The following is a 25,240-nucleotide window of genomic DNA, read 5'->3' on the forward strand; positions in this document are numbered from 1 at the left end:
TTACAAGAGCACTGAGGCCATCTGCGCACATGAGAGCAGAGCAGGAGAGGGTGGAAATGAGGAGAGCAACCCTGACAAGATCAATTCCTGCTGCTGTTGGTGGACATGTCAGCAGGAAGTCTGCAGCCTCCACTCAAAGGCAGCAGTGAGGAAATGTGTGCTGTGGTAGTGGGGAGATGGTCCTGCGCAGCAGAGGGTCTGTCCAGACCCTCCTTGCCCTCCATTCCTGCTCCACTGTGAGTGTTGGAGCTCTGTAGAGGGAAGGGACCAGCCCACAGTGACAGCCAGCTGCCACCCTTGCAGGAGAGGGGTAGAAGGTCACTCCCTGACTGCAGCTGGGGCCAGCGGAGCTCTCTTAATGCACACGGGACCCAAGGTCTCACCCTGCCTGTACTCATCGGAGCCTGACTGTGCCCCTGAACTCCTTTGGCATCACAAAAGAGACTTCACAAAGGGAAACTCCCCTCATTGCACTGGGGGCATCTGAGGGAGCTCAGACTAGCGGGCTCTGAGGTTCCCCCATCTCTGCTGAGGAAGGGGGAAGCCTGGCTTCCTGCTTCATCATGGCCTCTGGGTTATATTCACATGAGAGATTTCTGAGGAGAAGTGGCATGAACCAAAACTTTTTATTCTTTTTGCAACAATGGATCAGAGAAAGTAAGGGAAAAAAAGAAAAAAAAAAAAAAGAATGACATGTAGCCTTGATGCCAGATGCCCTGGGAATGAGGAGGAGATGCACATGGGACAGTTACTGGTGCTGACACTGTACCCATTGAAAGAGTTTCCTCAGTGCATCCCTGAGCTCCTTGTTCCTCGTGCTGTAGAGGAGGGGGTTCACTGCTGGAGGCACCACCGAGTACACAACAGCTACCACCAGATCCAGAGCTGGGGAGGACATGGAGGGGGGCTTCAGGTGGGCAACCATGACAGTGCTGACAAAGAGGGAGACCACGGCCAGGTGAGGGAGGCACATGGAGAAGGCTTTGTGCCTTCCCTGCTCAGAGGGCATCCTCAGCACAGCTCTGAAGATCTGCACATAGGACAGCACAATGAAAACGAAACACCCAAAGCATAAACAGCCACTAACCACAATAAGCCCCACTTCCCGGAGGTAGGAGTGTGAGCAGGAGAGCTTGAGGATCTGGGGAATCTCACAGAAGAACTGGTCCAGGACATTGCCTTGGCAGAGAGGAATGGAAAATGTACTTCCAGTGTGCAGGAGAGCATGGAGAAAACCACTGCCCCAGGCAGCTGCTGCCATCCTGACACAAGCTCTGGTGCCCATGAGGGTCCCATAGTGCAGGGGTCTGCAGATGGCAACGTAGCGGTCATAGGCCATGACTGTGAGGAGAAAATACTCGGCTGAAAATAAGAAGACAAAGGAAAAGATCTGGGCAGCACATCCTGAGTAGGAAATGGCCCTGGTGTCCCTCAGGGAGTTGGCCATGGATTTGGGGACAGTGGTGGAGATGGAGGCCAGGTCGAGGAGGGCGAGGTGGAGGAGGAAGAAGTACATGGGGGTGTGGAGACGGTGGTCGCAGGCTACGGTGGTGATGATGAGGCCGTTGGCCAGGAGGGCAGCCAGGTAGATGCCCAGGAAGAGTGAGAAGTGCAAGAGCTGCAGCTCCCGTGTGTCTGCAAACGCCAGGAGGAGGAACTCATTGAGAGAGCTGCTGTTGGACATTTTGCTGTCATCAGGCATGTAGGACTGTCCAAGGAGGAAAAGACAGTGACAAGTCAGGAGAGACCCTCTCTGATCAAAACCCTTTTCCTTTCTCACAGACGTCCCTGTGTCTGTGAGACAGAGGGAATCAGTCCTGCTCTGATGTAGGAGGGCTGTTCAGCCACATCCAGTTCAGAGGCATGTTGACCACCCAAGTAACAGCTTCACTTTGGGGGGGGGTAAGTGGGGGAGGGATCTTGCTTGTTGGTCTGCTCTGCAGGGTAGGAATATGCACCCTTAACATTGCTGTGAGTTGGCAAAATTCTTTAACCATAGCAGAATCAATTCTTCAAGCCCAAGGAGGACGAAGAAGCCACAGAGCCATAACAACCTGATCTCTCTTACTTCAGTTAGTTGGAGACCTCTGAATGCCATTGACATGATAATGTTCACCATCTTGTGGGGAAGATGGCAATCAATCAGTCCCTAACCGAGGCTGGAGAGAATCTGGCAGAGCTTTATCTTCATCTTATCAAATGTAGAAGTGATACGACCTTAAGACAGGAACCATCAGCCAATAATGTTTAACCAGTGCAGTGAATACTTTGTTCCTGTTCCTCACAAGAAAGAGGCCAGACTTGCAGCCCTGGCCCTTCTAGAGTCAAGGGGAGTCCTGCCACTGGCCTCACGTCTCTGTGAATGACGGTGGTTAGTGGTAGGAAGAGCCCAGGAGTGGGGATCTCTACCATGTAAAGAGGAAAAGAGTAAGAAGTCTCATGAATCTGTTTTGCATTTGTAAGAAATAAACAGACATAAGATTCAAAGGCTGATAATGCTGATGTCTATCAGTATTTATAAAGAGGGAATTATTTAGCAAGGCTACACTGGTGACTCTCAAGCTGAGCTGAACATGCAAACCGGGAAAGTTATGATTTTTCCAGTCCGTGCTGTGACATCTCGGGATTAAATCTCAATGTCGCTATGTGTCCAAATTGCCCTTTGTCAAATACTCACTAAAATATACTGCTGTCTAATTCAAATGGTTAAAGTGATGAAAAAAAAAAATCCCCTTTTCTACCTTTTCTGGAACTAGAACATCTCCTTACAGAAAAACAGCTGCCTTGGCCGTGCTCCTCTCAGCCACAGGACAATCTCAGCCACAACTTACCCTTACTGGAAAGTGGCCTGTGCTGACAGTGGTGTCCCCTTGCACAGCACACACCTCCAAACTCTCCTCCCTTTCTCAGCTCACATGTTCTGAGAGTGATGGAGAGGGTGTGACAGAGCGCATGGCTCTGATGATCAGAAGAAGGACTCGGTGATGTGGCTCTGAGATGGAGGGAGGTCTCAACAGTCAGCTTGTAGCCAAAGACACACAGGGCTTATTTCAACTGCCCACATACAACCACCGCCAGCAGCAGTTCCAGTTCCTTAGCACCTTGGGGCTTCTGCATGGGACATTCAGCTATCACACATGTCCTGCAGAAGGACACAGCAGCGCACAGTGCAGCAGCTTATCCCAGGGAGGGTCAAGGGTCTTAAAGGAGGGGTGTCCTGAAGGGACAGTCAGCTCATCTCCCAGCCCCACACACTCTGCTCCTTTGAGCCCCACAGGCAAGAAGGAGACCTACTCCTCTTACTCCATCCACAGAGACAGCTCTGCAGCAGGAACCAAAGGGTCTGTTTTAGACTCTGTAGCTGCAAATGTCATCCCCAGAAAGCCCTCGAGCAAGAACAAGAGCAGCCCAGACAAGGGGAAAAACAAGGAGCAACACCTTGATGCCAAAGCTCCCCAAGGGTAGACACTTGAAGGGGATGACAAGGGCATGAAGAAAAGCTGCTACTGCTTCAGGGTCAATAAAAGAGTAAAAAGGAAAATGTTGGCTCACTCCTGGTTCAGGCAGAGGAAAACAACCAACAGTGAGTGATGACGGAGTGAGGGATGACTTGAAAGAACTCAACCCATATAAGTGCAGGATTCGGTGGGCTGCATCTGAGGACATTGAGAGAGCTGGCCACTATCGCAACAAGACTGCTGTCTGTCACCTTTGAAAGGCTGTGGAGATCAGGGGAGGTCCCAATGAGCTGAAGAAGGAATATGCTGTGCCCATCTTCAAAAAAGGCCACAAGGACAAATCAGGGAGCTGCAGGCCGTTCAGCCACACTTTGGTGAGGAATGTGTCATGGAATGAGTTCTCTCGCTTTACATTTCTGGGCACAGGAAGAAGGTGACTGTGAACAGTCCACAGGAATTTACTGGAGGTAAAGCCTTCCTGATCAACTTGATTACCTTCTGTGATAAAAGGCCTGTCCTTGTGGAGGAGAGGAGAGTAGTGGATGTCATTTACCACAGTTGTAGCAAGGGGTTTGACATCATTGTCTCACACTAGATGGTTGAGGGCTGCCATCCAGATGGACCCCTGCAGGAAGGAGGAATGGGTTGCCAGGACCTTTATGGAATTCACAAATGAAACAAATGCCAGGTCCTGCACCTGGGGTAGACAAACACCCTGCAGTGATCTGGGCTGGGGAGTGTTCAGGTGGGCAGCAGCTCTGCAGAGAAGGACCTGGGAGTCTTTGTGGGCAGCAAAGTGAGCGAGAGCCAGCAGCACGCCCTGGCATCAACGGAGGCCACAGTGTCCTGGGCTGCCTGAACAAGAGCACAGCTGGGAAATTGAGGGAAGGGATTATCCCCCTCTACTCCACACCTGTTAGAGCACATCCAGATACTACAGCCATTTGGGGTCCTGTGTAGAAGAACACTGTTGATGACATGGAGTGAGTTTGGTGGCACACCCCCAAGGAGCCCAGGCACCAGAGCACTTGCCCTGTGAGGAGAGGCTGAGGGAATGGGCCTTGCTCAGCCTGAAGAAGGGAAGGCTTTGCGCAGACCTAATCACAGCCTCCCCATACCTACCAGGATGTCACCAACAAGATGGAGCCAGGCTCTTCATCATTGTGCACAATGGGAGGATGAGGCCCCAATGGGCATTAGCTGAAACTAGAGAGCTTCAGGCTGAGGATAAGGAGAAACTTCTGACCCATCCAGACAGTCAAGCACTGGGGCAGGTTTTCCAGAGAGGTGGTGCCATCTCCATCCTCAGAAGTTTTCAAGTCCTAAAGGAGTAAAGCCTTGAGCAACCTGGTTGGGGATGATACACACCCTGCTGTGGGAAGGAGGTTGGGCTAGAGACCTCCTTAGGCCCCTCCCAACCTGAATGATTCAGCATTTCCTTCCACCTCAGGTCTTCCCTTGTTGACCTTAGGGAAAACCTTCAGCTTCCTTGTGACAATGGAAGTAGGTCTCCCAAAAGGATCACCAGATCAGCTGCATGGTCAGAGTCATTCAGATTGAGGGCTGCTTGGCAGCCACCCCCAAATCACCTTCAGTTTTCTTTTCCTTCACCTTTTATTGCATTTTGTCCCTCTTTTCTCCCTTACAAACTCTTCTTTTACCATCCTGATCCCCTCCCATGCAGTCAGCCAACCTCTGTTTACCCATTGGCCCTGGGTTCCCTTTCTTTGTGCATTCATTTGGCTTGTCTGAGATGGTTGCCATGGTGATTTCTACTTTTACCACTAGGGCCTTGAAACTGGTACTGCCTTTTATTATGTGTAGTGTCCTGCAGGTCCTCATGCTGTTACCCTGCCAGAGGCACTGCAAGATAGGATGAGCCATCAGTACGCATACATTAACAGCTGACCCAGAGGAGCCTGAGTCCAGAGGGGCCTTGAGAAACTTGGGGTTTTGGCCAACAAAAACTTCATGACGTTGTGCAAGAAGAAGTGTCAGGTCTTGCCTCAGGGGGCAGAACAGGCTGTGCATCAGGACAGGCTGAGACCTGACCAGCAGAAGAGTGACCCTGAGGAGAAGGGCCTAGATGTTACACAAGGGATGCCCTATGAGCCAGTGCTGCGTGCTCACCACAAATGAGGCCAGCTGCATAGAGGGCTACATTAGGAAGTGCATAGCCATCGAGACAAGGGCCGTTCTTATCCCCCTCGACTCAGCACTGGTGTGGCCACATGTGGGATGGTGTGTCGCAGTGTGGACTGCCCAGTGCTGGAGGAATGGGGAGGAACATGGAGAGGGTCCAGAGGAGGTCTGCCAAGATGGGGTTGGGGGCCTGAAGGCCACGGCCTGTACGGAGAGGCAGAGGGACCTGGGCTTCTTCAGCCTGGTGAACTGTTAAAGACAAATGGAATATAGTAGTAGCCTGGGACTGCTTGAAGGGTGGTTCCAGAGGGGATGGAGCTTTTGTTGGTATTAGGAAAGAGCATGAAGAGGGGAAAGGGTCACAAACTGCATCTTGAGAGGTACAGCCTGGGCTTCAGGAAAAAGACATGTCACTTGAAGGGTAGTGGTGTGGTGCAACAGGTCACCCAGAGGCCTCTGAGGTCACCCCATGCCTTTGTGTTTCAAAGAACACCAGCCAGGATAGAGAGACCTCAGTAAATATGGAGAGATCCTGGGGACAGAGCAAGGGGAGGAAGCATGTTGGGTGTCTACAGGCTGCAGGGATGCAGGCACAGGCATGGGACAGTGTAGGACAGCCTGTGGTGGAGACGGCTGAGGGCACTGCCATGGCTGAAAGCCTCCAACAGAACCGAGGTCTCTAGCCTCTTGGCTATGGTTGCTGTCTCTGCTCCTAAGGCCTCTGAGAAGAAGTTTCCTTAAACCACTGGGACCTTAAACCACTGGGACCTCCTTGTCCACGGGGAACCAAGAGATGCCATATTGTTGTCCTGCAGTTGGAGCTGCACATGCCCACCTTCACACTGACCCCCAGAAAGAGCTCTGAGCAACGTGTGAGGGAAATCACCACCCTTCACAAGGACTGGGTGTCAGGGTCTGGTTGCTCTGCTTCATTACACACATCAAGGCTGACTTGGCATCACAGCCACCTGCACATTGTCTTGGCCTACCTGCAATCAGAGCCTCCAGCTTTGTGCTCTAATCAGCCCCCTGGGAAGGCTTTGTCAGTAATGGCCCTCAGTGGGACTCCTTAACACTCCAAGAAACTTTGAGATTTACTTCTCCCTTCAACTTCTGGAGAGGTTTGCTCAACCTTCTCAGCATCTGAAGCCCATGGGCTCAACACCAGATACACCTGAGGGGTCACTAAAATGCAGAAAGCCCTAACAACCTCTGTCTCTTTCCATCATTTTCTTCAGCCCTTCTGTGGCTAATTGGCAAGTTTTCAGGAGGGTATTGAAAAGAGCAGGATTTCAAGGAGCACCTGGGAGATGTCTGCTTTTTAAGCTTTCTTTAGTCTTCAGGTTTCAGGGGAAGTGATACCCACCTTCTCCAATTCACACTGACCCACAGGGTCCCTTGATGAAGCCTGCACATCTAGGAAAAGCAGTAGTTTGGATAGGAGACATGTATGGACAACCTTCCTCCCCACCTCTCCCAGCCCTGACATTTCTCTCCTCGGCCCCTGGGGACTTCCCTCACTCGGCTTAACATCCAGCCTTTTCCCACTCAAGCCTGTAGCTGAATGTTACAGCTCCTGGGCAACAATTCCCACCTGCTTTCCTTAGAAAATTAGCTGCAAACAGACACAGAAGGATTTGTCTCAATTCTGATCCAACACAAATAAACATGATGCAGTGTCCTAAGAAATAACATACAATCCTCAAGTGTATGTCAAGGGCAAGTTGCCTCCAGGGAGGTCCACAGTCTGCAAGGAATAGCCTTCCTTGACATGTTCTTGACAAATAGATGGGGGAGGCTAGTTAGAAACAAAGTGAAGGAGTTGGTTGAAGAGACAATGAGAGTGCTGAAAGACGAGACAAGCTTCCGACTCCCTGAAGCTCAGAGCAGCGACTAGGGAGTTGAGAGGTGCCTGAATGATACAGAGGAAGGGGAGGAGGAAAACTGGGAAACTCTGGGAAGGGCATAAGCCCAGATCGTCTGATGCAAAGTTGACCTCAGAAGTGATCAATGTAGGCAGGACATGTGGAAATATGTGGGAGACGACTGAGATGACATCCACAGCCTAATACACCGAGCAGTGGAAACATAAGGTCGAGGGCAGATCAGTACTTCTTCTCCTGAGATTAATATCCTTCCTGAAGATTTCCACTATTTCATCATACAAAATCATCAACATTAAAATTATTCAATCATTTCAGCCTATCAAAGCGTGTTCATATTTTTGAAACGTCAAAACCAAGTCTTACCCTTTCCAGGCAGAGCTCAGGTGTCGAACCAGAAGCAGCCAGTGGTGCTTGGAGAGGCCCCGGTGACTCTAATACACCTTCATGGACCTGGCAGCTCTCCCAGGGGACCTGTGGGAAACCGAAGCCCCTCGGAGCTGCAGAGGGAGGCTGGGCAGAGGGGACTAGGGCGCCTGCAATGGCACCAGGTGTCTGTGACCCTGTGACAGCATCCTACCCCAGTTCTGAACATCTTTCCTTAAATAATAATAATAAAAAAAATTATAAGACCACTAAATCATACTAACAGATCACTAAATTAAAAAGAAAAAGAAATTAAGAAAGACAATAAGAACACACACACAGACAAAATTTGAAGCTGGAAAGTATAACAAAACACTTCTTTGCTTTAAATCTTGTTCTTAATTTCTTTCTTGTTTCATTTTTCATGTAATTTTCCTAACAGTTCTCTTATAATCAGGCCCACACCATTAAAAAAGAACTTTTTGTGTCTCACACGGACCCCAGTGCTCATAAAACCTCCCCCTGAACACAACTGTCCGTGCCACCCCTCACTCTTTACACAGAGCGAGTCACCCTCTGACATGCCGAGCTCTCTCGCCTGATAGAGGAAAGCAGGCTGACCAGCTTCAAGAAAACACTGTATTCTTGGAAGGCCACATCTGCACAAATCTCCACGTACCTGTGTCACAGTGACGTCCTACAGGTGTCCCAATGAGTCTAGCCACACTCCCTTCTCCTTCCCTGCACTGTCAGTGAAGTGCGACCCCATCTGAGGTGACAACAGGGCTGAGACTGATCTCACCCCATGCCTGACCCCTCCAGGGCAGATGTCTCTGCCTAACCCAGGTGTCTGTCCTTCCCTTTCTAGTCATGGGAACTCAGTGACCCCAGGGCATCTCAGGCAGCAGCAGCCTCCATACGAGGGCAAAGGAGTAAAGGCCTGAATCAAAATGTGTAGCTGTAACTTCAAACCTATCCAAAAAATTACTCTGTGCCCAAACTGGCACATAGCCGTTTCCAGAAGGTCAAGTATGTTTTACCAGTTCTAATGAATCTTGTCTTTCTTTCTTTCTTTTTAGCAGCACCAAGTGCATGCAGTGCAGTATTTCCTCTTCTAGTGGAGTATAGATATTTGTGACCAGTTATTCAGCCCAATACCTTTTCTACCAACCCTCTGAATGGAGAAACTATGTTCTGAGCAACTGCTTTATTTAGAGGGACCTATTTCCTCTGCAGCCTTCTGCCTCCCTGTCCTTTCTGCTTCCTCTCACTGTTCTGTCTTTCCAGAGCTCTTCAGGGAATGATTTACTGAATCCCAGCACTTAGGGTGGACGAGACCTCTGGACGTCATCTAATACCATCCCCCACTCACTCCGAGAGAACTAGAGCAGGTTGCTCAGAGGCTTGCCCCCGTTGCACCTAGTCCACAAACACACGGAGAGTGCGCTCCATCCTAATGTCCAGGATGTTAACGAAGACATTAAACAGTGCTGCCTCACATGTAGATCCCTGAGGGATGCTGCACGTAACCAGCCACCAGTTGGACCTTGTGCCACTGGTCACAGCATTTTGGCCCAGTGGTCCAGCCCATTTTCCACCTGCCTTAGGGTCCATTTGTACAGTGCTTTGGACTGGCTCGTCACCATCTCTAGGGCAAAGCCCTGTGCACTCCAGCCACCCTCTTGCACATAGCACATCTCCACCTCCTCACTGTCCCAGCCTGCCTTCCTCTGGAGCCCATTTTCATCTTGCCATGTGAACTACCCACCACACGTGTAAAATCCCATGGGGACAGGGGAGAGGGAGGTGCCAGTAAAGGGGCGATGGCTGGGAGAGAGGAGGAGAAGCGGAAGGGGGAAGGCAGAGGTCAGAAGAGGGGAGTGGAACAGGAAGGCAAAGGTGACACAGCTGTGGTGTTGATAGTGAGGTCGCTTCCTTTACAGGATGGGGAGAGGCAGGCAAAGGGGACACGGCTGCAGCGTTGATTGTGAGGTCCCACCCATGTGCCTTCTCCTTGCCCATCACTGGCAGAGACAGGAGTGACCTGACTTTCAACTTTACGGCCATGTGCCTCCTACCATCCAAGGAGCTTCTGAGAAACAATGGCTCTCACTACAATGTCTCCACCTCCTAAGACAATGGCTCTCATCACAATGTCCCCACCTGTTAAGACTTTTGGCCTACCGGCTGATCCTTTACCAGTAACCTCACAGTCCTCTTCCAAGCCCACCTGCCTGCAGTGAGCCTCTCAGCTTCTCAGAAGGACTGGACTTACCATGTGCCTGCTGCTAGCCAAACAGGTACTCAGGCAGGAACGTCATCACAATCAGCATCCAAGCCATCGGCCTGCAAGTGGCCTATCAGGTACTAAGGCAGAAGGAATCGCACAAGCACCTCCTCTGCTCGGGAGCCAGTGGCTGCCCTATCACCTGCAGAGACAGAAGTGACCTCACAACCAAAATCCAAGCCATGTGCCTGCTGCTGGCCTATCAGGTACTGAGACACAAGTCACCTCACAAACAGTTTCCCACCCGCAAGCTTCTTCCTGGCCCATCACCTACAGACACAGAAGGGACCACACAGTCACCTAAATGGGCCTGTGCCTCCTAAGGGCCTGCAAGTTTCTGCTTCTGCTGCCATTCGGAGGGATTGTGACAGGCTGCAGACATGGGCAGAGAGGAACGGTCAGGAAGTTTCACAAAAGGAAATGCAATGTCTTGCACCAGGACATGCTGACTGCCGACCAGCTGGAAAGCAGCTTGGCCGAGAAGGGCCTGGGGGTCCAGGGAGGCAGCATGTAGCAGCATAAGCCAGCAACACGTCCTCAGGGTGAAGGCAGGCCATGGCTTCCTGGGCTGCCTTGTGGAGAGAGCGCTGGCAGCAGGGTGAGGGCTCTGGGCCTGCAGGCTCTGTGTCAGCAGGAGGTGGGCCTGCTAGCTGGTCTGCTACTCATCAGATACTGACCCATCAGATGGGGAGGCAGAAATAACCTCACAATCACCTTCCAAGCTCTGTGCCAGCTCCTGGCCTTTCCCCTTCCTCAGGGACATGAGGAGCCACCTATGTGGGTCTCTTCTCTCTCTCTCTCTACCAGAAAGGAGACACACTGGGATTGAGTCAGCTTTCCAGCTGGAGATCCTGGCAAGAGCTTCCGAAACTGCAGGCCTCAGTGACCAGCTCAGTGACACACTGCCAAATGTGCTCACTTGGACACCTGAAGGGTCAGCTCCCAAATGACCTCCTTAGGGCAGAGAGGAGCATGTGGAAAGGGGAGGAACCTAATTCTGAGGCGGTTATTTGCATCAAACAACTCCAGCTTGGCACGCCGATTCTCAGCTCGGACCCAGGAAGTGTTTCCTGCTGACTTGCAGGAAAGTGCCTGAGCATCAGCTGATGTTTCTCCCAGTCCAAAAGCAATGGGCTCATTTGCTTAGTCTTCAGCACAGAAAGTGAGCTCTGGGCAGCTGAGATTACTACTCCCTGCAGCAGGCACATCCGGGAGAAGTGGTTTTAAAGGCCAAATTACTGCCTGAAGAAGTACTTGGTCTTTGGAAGTTTCCCTTATTTGGCCCATTTCAAATGGGCCAATGACTGTGGCACTGCCCCTGGAAAGAGCACCTCTGAGCGCTCCACTGTGGAGGGACCATTTCCTTGTGAACTGTGTGGGTGAAGAAAGTCCCACATGATCTGAACTGCTCTCTGTGGCCTCCTGCTGGATGTCCGTCCCAGGATGTCTGGTTTCAGAGCCCAGGGCAGGGTGCAAGGTGCAGCAGAGAGCCCCAAAGCAGTGAGGCCTTTGGCAAGATCAAATGAAGACCCTCTCCCCTCACCTGCCATATTTCACTGGGTTGGAGGGAAGTTAATTGGATAGTTAATTAAGGGCTGATTGGGGGATACTACTGCACTATAAGCAAAGAGGTTCTGGGGACCTGCCACATGAGAAGAAAACAGTGTCTGCACCAACGATGTACCCCACTTAGGTAGTACCCCCACGTAGCCTTTGCTGCTAGGGGAGAGAGGCAACTGCTTATGCCTCTAGTGTAAAATAAAACTTGTTGGACAGATCTCAGAGGTGTTAAATTCAAGAATCTCCAGCAAGGAACCCTTTCTGAAAGATGACCTCTTCCACTCCAAATATGCTCAGCTGCATGTTTATATGTATCTCACAGTCTGTGTGGGATATCTGGCTGCAGAGCCTGGCAAGAGCGGAGGAAACTCCAGGCGTGAAGCTGAGCGGGCAGAAGGCAGCCGGCTGCCAGCGTGCCTGGCTCATGGGGCCACCAGGGCAGCCGGGGCCCCAGCAGCCAAGGCACCTGCTCACCTCGCAGCGCTCCCCACCTCCACAGCCTCATGGCACTCCCCACGCACACCACTGCTCTCTCCACACGCCTCCTCCCGCACCCAGAACCAACACCCTGGGGCCACCGCCTCTCCCCACCACACGCCACCCAACTTCTGGCACACACCTCACCCCCACCCCTCCCCTCACACAGCGTGGACAGCCAGCATGCCCCTCTGCAGCAGGCACACACAGGCCACACCACCACACAGGCCAGCAGCCAGGACACCCCCCCTCAAATGCCCCAAATCACACCCAGGACAACTCTCCAGCCCTTCTGTTTCCTTCTAGTCCTCCAAGAGGCAGCAACAAGCAACATCCACTCCCACCTCTGCTCCTGCTCCCTTCCCACCTCCACCAATCCAAGGGCAGAAAGAGCATTCCCATCTTGCAGACAAATCTCGGCCAAACCACACTGTACCACCCAGCGCAGCTGCTTGGGGCCGGCCAGCACATCTGGATTGCAGGACAGCTCCCCTGGGGCCCAGGCACCTCTGTCCTATGCTCCTAAGCCCGTGGCAGCTCCTGGAGGAGAGCAGCCCCACACGGCCAGGGCCAGCATGGGAACACACCTACACACCCACTCACTCCCACTCCTGCTCTCCTGCTTTGCTCCCACTGCACTTATAAGTGTCTTTAACCCACGTGCTGGACTGTGATGGGCTGACAGAGACATCCGGCAACCCAACACAACCCTCCTCCTCTTGTCAGCCAGTAGCAGGGCAGCACTGGGGGCGATGCCATGGCAACATTGCAGACACATGACCCAGCAGGCAGCTCCTCCCTCCCACCATCGTTGGTGGTGGGTCTGGTGCCATGCTGAGGGCTGTTACAAGGGGAAGGTTTCATGTCCTCTGTGGGCATTTCCAGCAGGCTCTTGAGATGCCCCTGGGATCTGGTGGACATTGCAGCCTCTGGGACACAGCACCCCTTTCCTGCCAGAGCCAGACCCCAAGGGGGGACCCACTTCCAGGGAAACTTGGGCCTGAATTTCCTCCCACCCTACCAGGAGGGGATGGAGCCAGCCCCACAGGAGCCTCGGGGCTCAGGACAGCCCCAGCCCCAGGACCCAGCACTCCTGCCTGCCCCATTGTGCCCTGAGCCAGACGGGACCCTCCAGCAGGGCTCTTGTGGCCGCCCCCAGCCCTGTCCAGACACCCCCACAGCCCAGGTCCCACAACTGTTTTTGCATTTCACAGTCTCTGTGCGACACCTCAGGAAGGAGTTCCTCAATCCCTTACCCTTGGTGGAGAGCTGCAGGAGCACTGGAAAGCTAGTATCCGTGGTGTGGGCTAATGTTCTTGGTCCAGCAGTCTCCATCTCGTTTGGCCCCTTTCCTTCGGCTCGCCTCTCCCTCCAGGGAAAAAGGACTCTCTTGTCTCCTGTCTCATCACTCACAATTCCTCTCCAATGTGTCCCTGCTCTTGTGCCTGTTGGTGAGGAGCCCCAGTGCAGCCCCACTGCCTCCTGGCCTCCCTCCTTGCTGGGGAGTAGCTCTGAAGGGCAGCAGTGGGGAGTGTGTGAGCCGTGCCCTGGCCTTGCGGGGAAGTGAGGGCTCTCCCATGGCACCGGGGAGAGACCTCTCTGTGATGCGGCACGTCCCCCTGTGACCTCAGCCCGTGTCATCTCTGGGCTCAGTAGGTCACCGCCATGGAGATGGCACAGCCAGGGAGAGAGCAGAGAGATTTCCCTCCATGTTCTGCAAAGCAATCACATGCCCTCCCGACAGTTAGTTTCCAAAACTGGCTGATAACTCCTTCAGGAACGTGACCAGATGGTGACAAAGGCTGTGAAAAATCTAAGATGGGGCACGGCAGAGGTCACTTCTGTGCCCCTGCACCAACAGGTCTCTGCACAGGGCAGACCTGTGTGGGAAGCTGGGGTTTGGGGCTATGTTAGGGGTTTGCCACTTGTTAAAGACGGGATCAAAATCATGTGAGGTAAAACAGCACAAAAGGGTGGCCATGGGCTGCGATGCTTTGGCGAGCCTCAAGACAGGTTTCTCCCGTGGGTCACTCTTCTTGTCAAAGGAGGATGTAGGACAGGATGGGACAGGACGCAGCCTTCCTCCTTCAGGCACCAAAGCAGGCTCTTTGTTTTGAAAAGGCCTCAGCAAGGTTTCTCAGTCTGCGGTGCTTAGGAGAGAGATGAGATGCCAGAAAAGAGCAACTAGGCCCTTAACACGCATCATCCAGAGGGCTTTACGTGGGACCCTGGTGCTTCCCATGTTCCATAACCGTGGGCAAGGCTGGGGAGCAAATTTGGGGCAGTGTTCTCATTTCCCATGAATGTTGCCCAGGCTGAGACAAATCTCACCAGGCCCCTCTCTTTTCATGGGGCACAATTTCCACACCACGCACACACTGTCAAGCCTAGATTTCACCACCAATGTCTAAGCCACGCTGCAGGCCTACATACTGCGGGGACAGGCGGGACCTCCGAGTCACTTCCCAGCCATGGGCAACCTGGGCTGCTCTCTCTGCACTCACCTCACAAGCACCTTCCCAGCCACCTGCCTCCTGCTGCCCTATCAGCCACTCCAAAAGACAGGACCTCACGGCCACCTTCCCAGCCGTCTGCCTGCCACTGCCCTACAAGCCCCTGACACACCAGTGACCTCACAATAACTTCCTCAGCCATCAGCCAAATGCTCACCTCCCAGCTGCTCCGGCCAACGTCACCTCCAAAGCACGCGTCCCAGCCGTGCACCTGCTGCTGCCCCAGCAACTGCTCACCTAGAAGACACCTCACCAGCACCTCCCCAGCCACACGCCTCCTGCTAGCCAATCACGAACCGTTGCAGAAGGGACCTTACAGACAACACGCCAGCCTTGTTCCTGCAGCTGGCCTCTCAGCTCCTCAGCCCCAAGGGACCTCAGAATCAGCAGCCGAGCCACACGGCCCCTGCTGGCCTCTCAGCTACCGACAAAGAACTGATTGGGCAGTGGTGATTTTCTGGCCCAGCTCTCGCACACACTAGGGACCTCATGGCTGTTGCCCCCTGCAGCTGCCCCTGCTCTCCCCAAGGCTGAGACACCTCCTGAACGGTCTCCCTCACTCACCCTGGCGCCTCACACTGCTCCTAGTGCAGCAAAACACCCAGGACGGACCGGTTCCTGCCCCAAGAGAAGATCACCTTCTGCTCAGGCAGAAGCCCGAGCCCGTGAAGCTTAGGAACTGGAGAAAGGCCTGCAAGTAATTCGTGGCAACATTTCCTGATGGGCCAATTGCGTGGGAGCAGCGACCATGAAGCTGAAGACAGCAGGGCCCCATGGCCCAGGCAGAGCAAGAAGCCTTCCCGCAACTCCAAAGGCCACTTCCTTCCCCAAGGAAGGACTGAACCAAGCCAGCACATCCCCTACACATCAAGGACAACAAGCACTCTCTGGTTTGGGGCCCTGACAGCTTGGGACGTGGGGAAGGACTGAGGCGAGGGCATCTCAGCTGGGGACACCAGCAGAGGCAGCACTCAGCAGCTCTTCCCCCTGGCCCGCCAGCAGGGCTAATGACAACGGCAAGGGGAGGACGGGCCCTTCCCCAGCCTCCAAGGCTCTTAGGAAAGCACAACAGCTGCCACGCTCAGAGCTGCTCTGCCAACACCCTTCAGGCTGCTTCCAGGGCCACAGGTCTCAGGGCCCAGCAAGAGCCACGGAGCACCACCAACGGCCAGGCCACGGCGTGCCGCATGGGCACAGCCTCTCTCGGAGCCCTCCGACAGGCAGTTTTTCCGAGCAGAAGCGACCATGGGCAAGGGCCCCAAAACACACCAAGACCCACTCTCCAACCCTTCCACTTGCTTCTAGTCCTCCACAGCCTTTCAGCAGGCACTTCCTCTGAACATCCCGGCTCACCCCGGAGCCTGCTCCCTTCCCACCCCCACAAAGCAGAGGGCAAGTGCTCTCCCAGGAGGCGCATCACGCCAGCTCTTGCCTCTCTCTTGTGCCTCACGTGCCCTCAAGGCCCTCACCCCACAGGCCTCCCTACTGAGGGGCCCTTTGGGGCTTCAAGGAAGGAGGACAAAACTCTTTGGCAACACTCCCCCTCTCTCGGGCCGTGCTCAGGGAGCTCACCAATGACCACATGGCAGCAAGCAGACACACTCAGCAGCACGGACAGGGCCAGTGCACCAGCCTTAGACAAGCACACTTGCAACCAGGGAAACGGCACAAGGCTTCTACTGCTCTCAAGCCTTTGCCTTGCCCTGCCTCAGCAAGGCCGGGGATTTCTCTGCCAAGCAAAGCCTCGAGCCAAGGCAGCAGCTTTCAGCAGTCTGCGTGCCACATGGAAAAGCCAACATAGTAAGTACTTGGCCTCCAGGGTCCCCCCTGGCATGGCCCAGGCAGAGCCCGAGAGCACCAGCTAAGCCACCCACTGAAGGAGCTGGGCGTGTGGCAGAGCCAAGCTGGTTTGTCCTCACGTCTGGTGCCAGGAGCTCTCCTCCCAACCAGCACCAGGCAGCAGCCCAGAGGAAGGACCACTTCCCTCTCTTCCCTTAGCAAGCACTTGACCCCCTAGTGCTCCACTCTTTGGCCCCTGCATTTCTCAGGCCTGCAAGGACACGACCCCATCACGGCGTCAGCAGGGAGCAGTCCGAAAAACAAGAGTGGTCACAATGCAAAGGCTCTAGGACGCTCCTCACCTCCCAAAAAAGGAGTGGCAACTCTCCAAGCGCTCAGGGAGAAAACCCCAAGGGGAAAGGGCTTCCAGCGCTCAGCGTCCACAATGCCTGCCCACAAGCCGGCAGGCTGCTTGGAGGACGCCTGTGCTCACCACCACTCCCTTGGCTCCACACACTCGCAGCAATGCCCCTAGAGCTCCGTGGGGCTCCTCACACCCACCCAAACCTCAAGCCAACACCACCACCTTCCCCACATCAGCACCTCGCACGCTCCTGCCTGCCCAAGGGGGCTCTCTCGCTGCCCTGCTGCAGCACACAAAGCTCACCCTGCAGCAGGACGGTGCAGGAACTTGCCGAGACGGCAGCTGGAAGGAAGAGAGACCTGGGCTGCGCATCCCTCGCAGGCCACCCTTGCCTTGCCTTCCCTCCTCCAAGGCACTCCTTGTCCAGGGAGATTTGGCACAGGGAGCCATCAGCCCCCCTCCAGAGTCCTCTCCCAAGAACACACCTGCCCCTCTCCCAAGAACACCTCTCCACAAGGCCTTCACTCCTCCAAACACCTTCCAGCACGCTAACGCCCAGCCGGGAACGAGCAACTCCCACGACCTTCTGCTCCTTCAGCCAACACTGCTGCAAGACCAAAGCTCTCCCCATGAAAAGCAGCCAAGAGGAAAGGAGGGAAAAGCATGCCTTGTACAGCTCTCAGAGCAAGGAGAAGCGCTCCCTGGACTTTCGGGTGGGTCCTGGCTACAGAGCCTGGCAAGAGCGGAGGAAACTCCAGGCGTGAAGCTGAGCGGGCAGAAGGCAGCCGGCTGCCAGCGTGCCTGGCTCATGGGGCCACCAGGGCAGCCGGGGCCCCAGCAGACAAGGCACCTGCTCACCTCGCAGCGCTCCCCACCTCCCCAGCCTCATGGCACTGCCCACGCACAGCACTGCTCTCTCCACACGCCTCCTCCTGCACACTGAGCACCAACACCCTGGGGCCACCGCCTCTCCCCACCACACGCCACCCAACTTCTGGCACACACCTCACCCCCACCCCTCCCCTCACACAGCGTGGACAGTCAGCACATCCCTCTGCAGCAGGCACACACAGGCCACACCACCACACAGGCCAGCAGCCAGGACACCACCCCCAAATGCCCCCAAATCACAGCCAGGCCCACTCTCCAGCCCTTCTGTTTCCTTCTAGTCCTCCAAGAGGCAGCAACAAGCACTTCCTCTGAACATCCACTCACACCTCTGCTCCTGCTCCCTTCCCACCTCCACCAATCCAAGGGCAGAAAGAGCATTCCCATCTTGCAGACAAAGCTCACCCAGCCCTACTGCGCTGCCCCGCTGCAGCTTCTCATGGCCAGCCAGCATGTCTGGCTTGCAGGGCAGTTCGCCTGGGGCCCAGTCCACTCTGTCCCACGGTCCTAACTCCGCTGGTAGCTCCTGGAGGAAAGGAACCTTGCTGCCAGCACCACTGCCCCTGTCCCAGGGTCAAGGCCAGGGCCAGGGCTAGTGTGGGAACAGACCTACACACCCATTCACTCCCACTCCTGCTCTCCTGCTTTGCTCCCGCCCCACTTATAAGTGTCTTTAACCCACATGCTGGACTGTGATTGGCTGATAGAGACATCAGTCAGCCCAACCCAAACCTCCTCCTCTTGTCAGCCAGTAGCAGGGCAGCACTGGGGGCGATGCCATGGCAACATTGCAGACACATGACCCAGCAGGCAGCTCCTTCCTCCCACCATCGTTGGTGGTGGGTCTGGTGCCATGCTGAGGGTTATTACAAGGGGAAGGTTTCATGTCCTCTGTGGGCATTTCCAGCAGGCTCTTGAGATGCCCCTGGGATCTGGTGGACATTGCAGCCTCTGGGAGCCAGCACCCCTTTCCTGCCAGAGCCAGACCCCAAGGGGGATCTCCCTCTCCCAGAGACACCTGCACCTGGATTGACCCCCCCACCCTACCAGGAGGGGATGGAGCCAGCCCCACAGGAGCCTCGGGGCTCAGGACAGCCCCAGCCCCAGGACCCAGCACTCCTGCCTGCCCCATTGTGCCCTGAGCCAGACGGGACCCTCCAGCAGGGCTCTTGTGGCCGCCCCCAGCCCTGTCCAGACACCCCCACAGCCCAGGTCCCACAACTGTTTTTGCATTTCACAGTCTCTGTGTGACACCTCAGGAAGGAGTTCCTCAATCCCTTACCCTTGGCGGAGAGCTGCCAGAGTGCTGGAAAACAAGTATCCGTGGTCTGGGCTAATGTTCTTGGTCCAGCAGTCTCCATCTCGTTTGGCCCCTTTCCTTCGGCTCGCCTCTCCCTCCAGGGAAAAAGGACTCTCTTGTCTCCTGTCTCGTCCCCCACAATTCCTCTCCAATGTGTCCCTGCTCTTGTGCCTGTTGGTGAGGAGCCCCAGTGCAGCCCCACTGCCTCCTGGCCTCCCTCCTTGCTGGGGAGTAGCTCTGAAGGGCAGCAGTGGGGAGTGTGTGAGCCGTGCCCTGGCCTTGCAGGGAAGTGAGGGCTCTCCCATGGCACCGGGGAGAGACCTCTCTGTGATGCGGCACGTCCCCCTGTGACCTCAGCCCGTGTCATCTCTGGGCTCAGTAGGTCACTGCCATGGAGATGGCACAGCCAGGGAGAGAGCAGAGAGATTTCCCTCCATGTTCTGCAAAGCAATCAATCACCTTCCCTCCCCACAGTTAGTTTCCAAAACTGGCTAACTCCTTCAGGAACGTGACCAGATGGTGACAAAGGCTGTGAAAAATCTAAGATGGGGCACGGCAGAGGTCACTTCTGTGCCCCTGCACCAACAGGTCTCTGCACAGGGCAGACCTGTGTGGGAAGCTGGGGTTTGGGGCTATGTTAGGGGTTTGGCACTTGTTAAAGACGGGATCAAAATCATGTGAGGTCAAACAGCACAAAAGGGTGGCCATGGGCTGCGATGCTTTGGCAAGCCTCAAGACAGGTTTCTCCCGTGGGTCACTCTTCTTGTCAAAGGAGGATGTAGGACAGGATGGGACAGGACGCAGCCTTCCTCCTTCAGGCACCAAAGCAGGCTCTTTGTTTTGAAAAGGCCTCAGCAAGGTTTCTCAGTCTGCGGTGCTTAGGAGAGAGATGAGATGCCAGAAAAGAGCAACTAGGCCCTTAACACGCATCATCCAGAGGGCTTTACGTGGGACCCTGGTGCTTCCCATGTTCCATAACCGTGGGCAAGGCTGGGGAGCAAATTTGGGGCAGTGTTCTCATTTCCCATGAATGTTGCCCAGGCTGAGACAAATCTCACCAGGCCCCTCTCTTTTCATGGGGCACAATTTCCACACCACGCACACACTGTCAAGCCTAGATTTCACCACCAATGTCTAAGCCACGCTGCAGGCCTACATACTGCGGGGACAGGCGGGACCTCCGAGTCACTTCCCAGCCATGGGCAACCTGGGCTGCTCTCTCTGCACTCACCTCACAAGCACCTTCCCAGCCACCTGCCTCCTGCTGCCCTATCAGCCACTCCAAAAGACAGGACCTCACGGCCACCTTCCCAGCCGTCTGCCCGCCACTGCCCTACAAGCCCCTGACACACCAGTGACCTCACAATAACTTCCTCAGCCATCAGCCAAATGCTCACCTCCCAGCTGCTCCGGCCAACGTCACCTCCAAAGCACGCGTCCCAGCCGTGCACCTGCTGCTGCCCCAGCAACTGCTCAGCCAGAAGACACCTCACCAGCACCTCCCCAGCCACACGCCTCCTGCTAGCCAATCACGAACCGTTGCAGAAGGGACCTTACAGACAACACGCCAGCCTTGTTCCTGCAGCTGGCCTCTCAGCTCCTCAGCCCCAAGGGACCTCAGAATCAGCAGCCGAGCCACACGGCCCCTGCTGGCCTCTCAGCTACCGACAAAGAACTGATTGGGCAGTGGTGATTTTCTGGCCCAGCTCTCGCAGACACTAGGGACCTCATGGCTGTTGCCCCCTGCAGCTGCCCCTGCTCTCCCCAAGGCTGAGACACCTCCTGAACGGTCTCCCTCACTCACCCTGGCGCCTCACACTGCTCCTAGTGCAGCAAAACACCCAGGACGGACCGGTTCCTGCCCCAAGAGAAGATCACCTTCTGCTCAGGCAGAAGCCCGAGCCCGTGAAGCTTAGGAACTGGAGAAAGGCCTGCAAGTAATTCGTGGCAACATTTCCTGATGGGCCAATTGCGTGGGAGCAGCGACCATGAAGCTGAAGACAGCAGGGCCCCATGGCCCAGGCAGAGCAAGAAGCCTTCCCGCAACTCCAAAGGCCACTTCCTTCCCCAAGGAAGGACTGAACCAAGCCAGCACATCCCCTACACATCAAGGACAACAAGCACTCTCTGGTTTGGGGCCCTGACAGCTTGGGACGTGGGGAAGGACTGAGGCGAGGGCATCTCAGCTGGGGACACCAGCAGAGGCAGCACTCAGCAGCTCTTCCCCCTGGCCCGCCAGCAGGGCTAATGACAACGGCAAGGGGAGGACGGGCCCTTCCCCAGCCTCCAAGGCTCTTAGGAAAGCACAACAGCTGCCACGCTCAGAGCTGCTCTGCCAACACCCTTCAGGCTGCTTCCAGGGCCACACGTCTCAGGGCCCAGCAAGAGCCACGGAGCACCACCAACGGCCAGGCCACGGCGTGCCGCATGGGCACAGCCTCTCTCGGAGCCCTCCGACAGGCAGTTTTTCCGAGCAGAAGCGACCATGGGCAAGGGCCCCAAAACACACCAAGACCCACTCTCCAACCCTTCCGCTTGCTTCTAGTCCTCCACAGCCTTTCAGCAGGCACTTCCTCTGAACATCCCGGCTCACCCCGGAGCCTGCTCCCTTCCCACCCCCACAAAGCAGAGGGCAAGTGCTCTCCCAGGAGGCGCATCACGCCAGCTCTTGCCTCTCTCTTGTGCCTCACGTGCCCTCAAGGCCCTCACCCCACAGGCCTCCCTACTGAGGGGCCCTTTGGGGCTTCAAGGAAGGAGGACAAAACTCTTTGGCAACACTCCCCCTCTCTCGGGCCGTGCTCAGGGAGCTCACCAATGACCACATGGCAGCAAGCAGACACACTCAGCAGCACGGACAGGGCCAGTGCACCAGCCTTAGACAAGCACACTTCCAACCAGGGAAACGGCACAAGGCTTCTACTGCTCTCAAGCCTTTGCCTTGCCCTGCCTCAGCAAGGCCGGGGATTTCTCTGCCAAGCAAAGCCTCGAGCCAAGGCAGCAGCTTTCAGCAGTCTGCGTGCCACATGGAAAAGCCAACATAGTAAGTACTTGGCCTCCAGGGTCCCCCCTGGCATGGCCCAGGCAGAGCCCGAGAGCACCAGCTAAGCCACCCACTGAAGGAGCTGGGCGTGTGGCAGAGCCAAGCTGGTTTGTCCTCACGTCTGGTGCCAGGAGCTCTCCTCCCAACCAGCACCAGGCAGCAGCCCAGAGGAAGGACCACTTCCCTCTCTTCCCTTAGCAAGCACTTGAGCCCCTAGTGCTCCACTCTTTGGCCCCTGCATTTCTCAGGCCTGCAAGGACACGACCCCATCACGGCGTCAGCAGGGAGCAGTCCGAAAAACAAGAGTGGTCACAATGCAAAGGCTCTAGGACGCTCCTCACCTCCCAAAAAAGGAGTGGCAACTCTCCAAGCGCTCAGGGAGAAAACCCCAAGGGGAAAGGGCTTCCAGCGCTCAGCGTCCACAATGCCTGCCCACAAGCCGGCAGGCTGCTTGGAGGACGCCTGTGCTCACCACCACTCCCTTGGCTCCACACACTCGCAGCAATGCCCCTAGAGCTCCGTGGGGCTCCTCACACCCACCCAAACCTCAAGCCAACACCACCACCTTCCCCACATCAGCACCTCGCACGCTCCTGCCTGCCCAAGGGGGCTCTCTCGCTGCCCTGCTGCAGCACACAAAGCTCACCCTGCAGCAGGACGGTGCAGGAACTTGCCGAGACGGCAGCTGGAAGGAAGAGAGACCTGGGCTGCGCATCCCTCGCAGGCCACCCTTGCCTTGCCTTCCCTCCTCCAAGGCACTCCTTGTCCAGGGAGATTTGGCACAGGGAGCCATCAGCCCCCCTCCAGAGTCCTCTCCCAAGAACACACCTGCCCCTCTCCCAAGAACACCTCTCCACAAGGCCTTCACTCCTCCAAACACCTTCCAGCACGCTAACGCCCAGCCGGGAACGAGCAACTCCCACGACCTTCTGCTCCTTCAGCCAACACTGCTGCAAGACCAAAGCTCTCCCCATGAAAAGCAGCCAAGAGGAAAGGAGGGAAAAGCATGCCTCGTACAGCTCTCAGAGCAAGGAGAAGCGCTCCCTGCACTTTCGGGTGGGTCCTGGCTACAGAGCCTGGCAAGAGCGGAGGAAACTCATGGCGTGAAGCTGAGCGGGCAGAAGGCAGCCGGCTGCCAGCGTGCCTGGCTCATGGGGCCACCAGGGCAGCCGGGGCCCCAGCAGACAAGGCACCTGCTCACCTCGCAGCGCTCCCCACCTCCCCAGCCTCATGGCACTGCCCACGCACAGCACTGCTCTCTCCACACGCCTCCTCCTGCACACTGAGCACCAACACCCTGGGGCCACCGCCTCTCCCCACCACACGCCACCCAACTTCTGGCACACACCTCACCCCCACCCCTCCCCTCACACAGCGTGGACAGTCAGCACATCCCTCTGCAGCAGGCACACACAGGCCACACCACCACACAGGCCAGCAGCCAGGACACCACCCCCAAATGCCCCCAAATCACAGCCAGGCCCACTCTCCAGCCCTTCTGTTTCCTTCTAGTCCTCCAAGAGGCAGCAACAAGCACTTCCTCTGAACATCCACTCACACCTCTGCTCCTGCTCCCTTCCCACCTCCACCAATCCAAGGGCAGAAAGAGCATTCCCATCTTGCAGACAAAGCTCACCCAGCCCTACTGCGCTGCCCCGCTGCAGCTTCTCATGGCCAGCCAGCATGTCTGGCTTGCAGGGCAGTTCGCCTGGGGCCCAGTCCACTCTGTCCCACGGTCCTAACTCCGCTGGTAGCTCCTGGAGGAAAGGAACCTTGCTGCCAGCACCACTGCCCCTGTCCCAGGGTCAAGGCCAGGGCCAGGGCTAGTGTGGGAACAGACCTACACACCCATTCACTCCCACTCCTGCTCTCCTGCTTTGCTCCCGCCCCACTTATAAGTGTCTTTAACCCACATGCTGGACTGTGATTGGCTGATAGAGACATCAGTCAGCCCAACCCAAACCTCCTCCTCTTGTCAGCCAGTAGCAGGGCAGCACTGGGGGCGATGCCATGGCAACATTGCAGACACATGACCCAGCAGGCAGCTCCTTCCTCCCACCATCGTTGGTGGTGGGTCTGGTGCCATGCTGAGGGTTATTACAAGGGGAAGGTTTCATGTCCTCTGTGGGCATTTCCAGCAGGCTCTTGAGATGCCCCTGGGATCTGGTGGACATTGCAGCCTCTGGGAGCCAGCACCCCTTTCCTGCCAGAGCCAGACCCCAAGGGGGATCTCCCTCTCCCAGAGACACCTGCACCTGGATTGACCCCCCCACCCTACCAGGAGGGGATGGAGCCAGCCCCACAGGAGCCTCGGGCCTCAGGACAGCCCCAGCCCCAGGACCCAGCACTCCTGCCTGCCCCATTGTGCCCTGAGCCAGACGGGACCCTCCAGCAGGGCTCTTGTGGCCGCCCCCAGCCCTGTCCAGACACCCCCACAGCCCAGGTCCCACAACTGTTTTTGCATTTCACAGTCTCTGTGTGACACCTCAGGAAGGAGTTCCTCAATCCCTTACCCTTGGCGGAGAGCTGCCAGAGTGCTGGAAAACAAGTATCCGTGGTGTGGGCTAATGTTCTTGGTCCAGCAGTCTCCATCTCGTTTGGCCCCTTTCCTTCGGCTCGCCTCTCCCTCCAGGGAAAAAGGACTCTCTTGTCTCCTGTCTCGTCCCCCACAATTCCTCTCCAATGTGTCCCTGCTCTTGTGCCTGTTGGTGAGGAGCCCCAGTGCAGCCCCACTGCCTCCTGGCCTCCCTCCTTGCTGGGGAGTAGCTCTGAAGGGCAGCAGTGGGGAGTGTGTGAGCCGTGCCCTGGCCTTGCAGGGAAGTGAGGGCTCTCCCATGGCACCGGGGAGAGACCTCTCTGTGATGCGGCACGTCCCCCTGTGACCTCAGCCCGTGTCATCTCTGGGCTCAGTAGGTCACTGCCATGGAGATGGCACAGCCAGGGAGAGAGCAGAGAGATTTCCCTCCATGTTCTGCAAAGCAATCAATCACCTTCCCTCCCCACAGTTAGTTTCCAAAACTGGCTAACTCCTTCAGGAACGTGACCAGATGGTGACAAAGGCTGTGAAAAATCTAAGATGGGGCACGGCAGAGGTCACTTCTGTGCCCCTGCACCAACAGGTCTCTGCACAGGGCAGACCTGTGTGGGAAGCTGGGGTTTGGGGCTATGTTAGGGGTTTGGCAC

The 25,240-nt window shown here is 55.9% G+C and overlaps 1 protein-coding gene across 1 annotated transcript; it reads right to left on the reverse strand.

Annotated features, from left to right (window-relative positions):
* Nucleotides 1-1,303, reverse strand: LOC138062752 (olfactory receptor 14A16-like; the record flags this gene model as incomplete). The annotated part of the gene is made up of 2 exons (XM_068921758.1): nucleotides 1-21; nucleotides 842-1,303. Coding segments are annotated over 2 exons (483 nt in total), but the record flags the coding sequence as incomplete, so codon positions are not given.
* Nucleotides 1,304-25,240: the final 23,937 nt, after the last annotated feature.

This window comes from Struthio camelus, chromosome 29, assembly GCF_040807025.1.
Source record: "Struthio camelus isolate bStrCam1 chromosome 29, bStrCam1.hap1, whole genome shotgun sequence".
Lineage (NCBI taxonomy): Eukaryota > Metazoa > Chordata > Aves > Struthioniformes > Struthionidae > Struthio > Struthio camelus.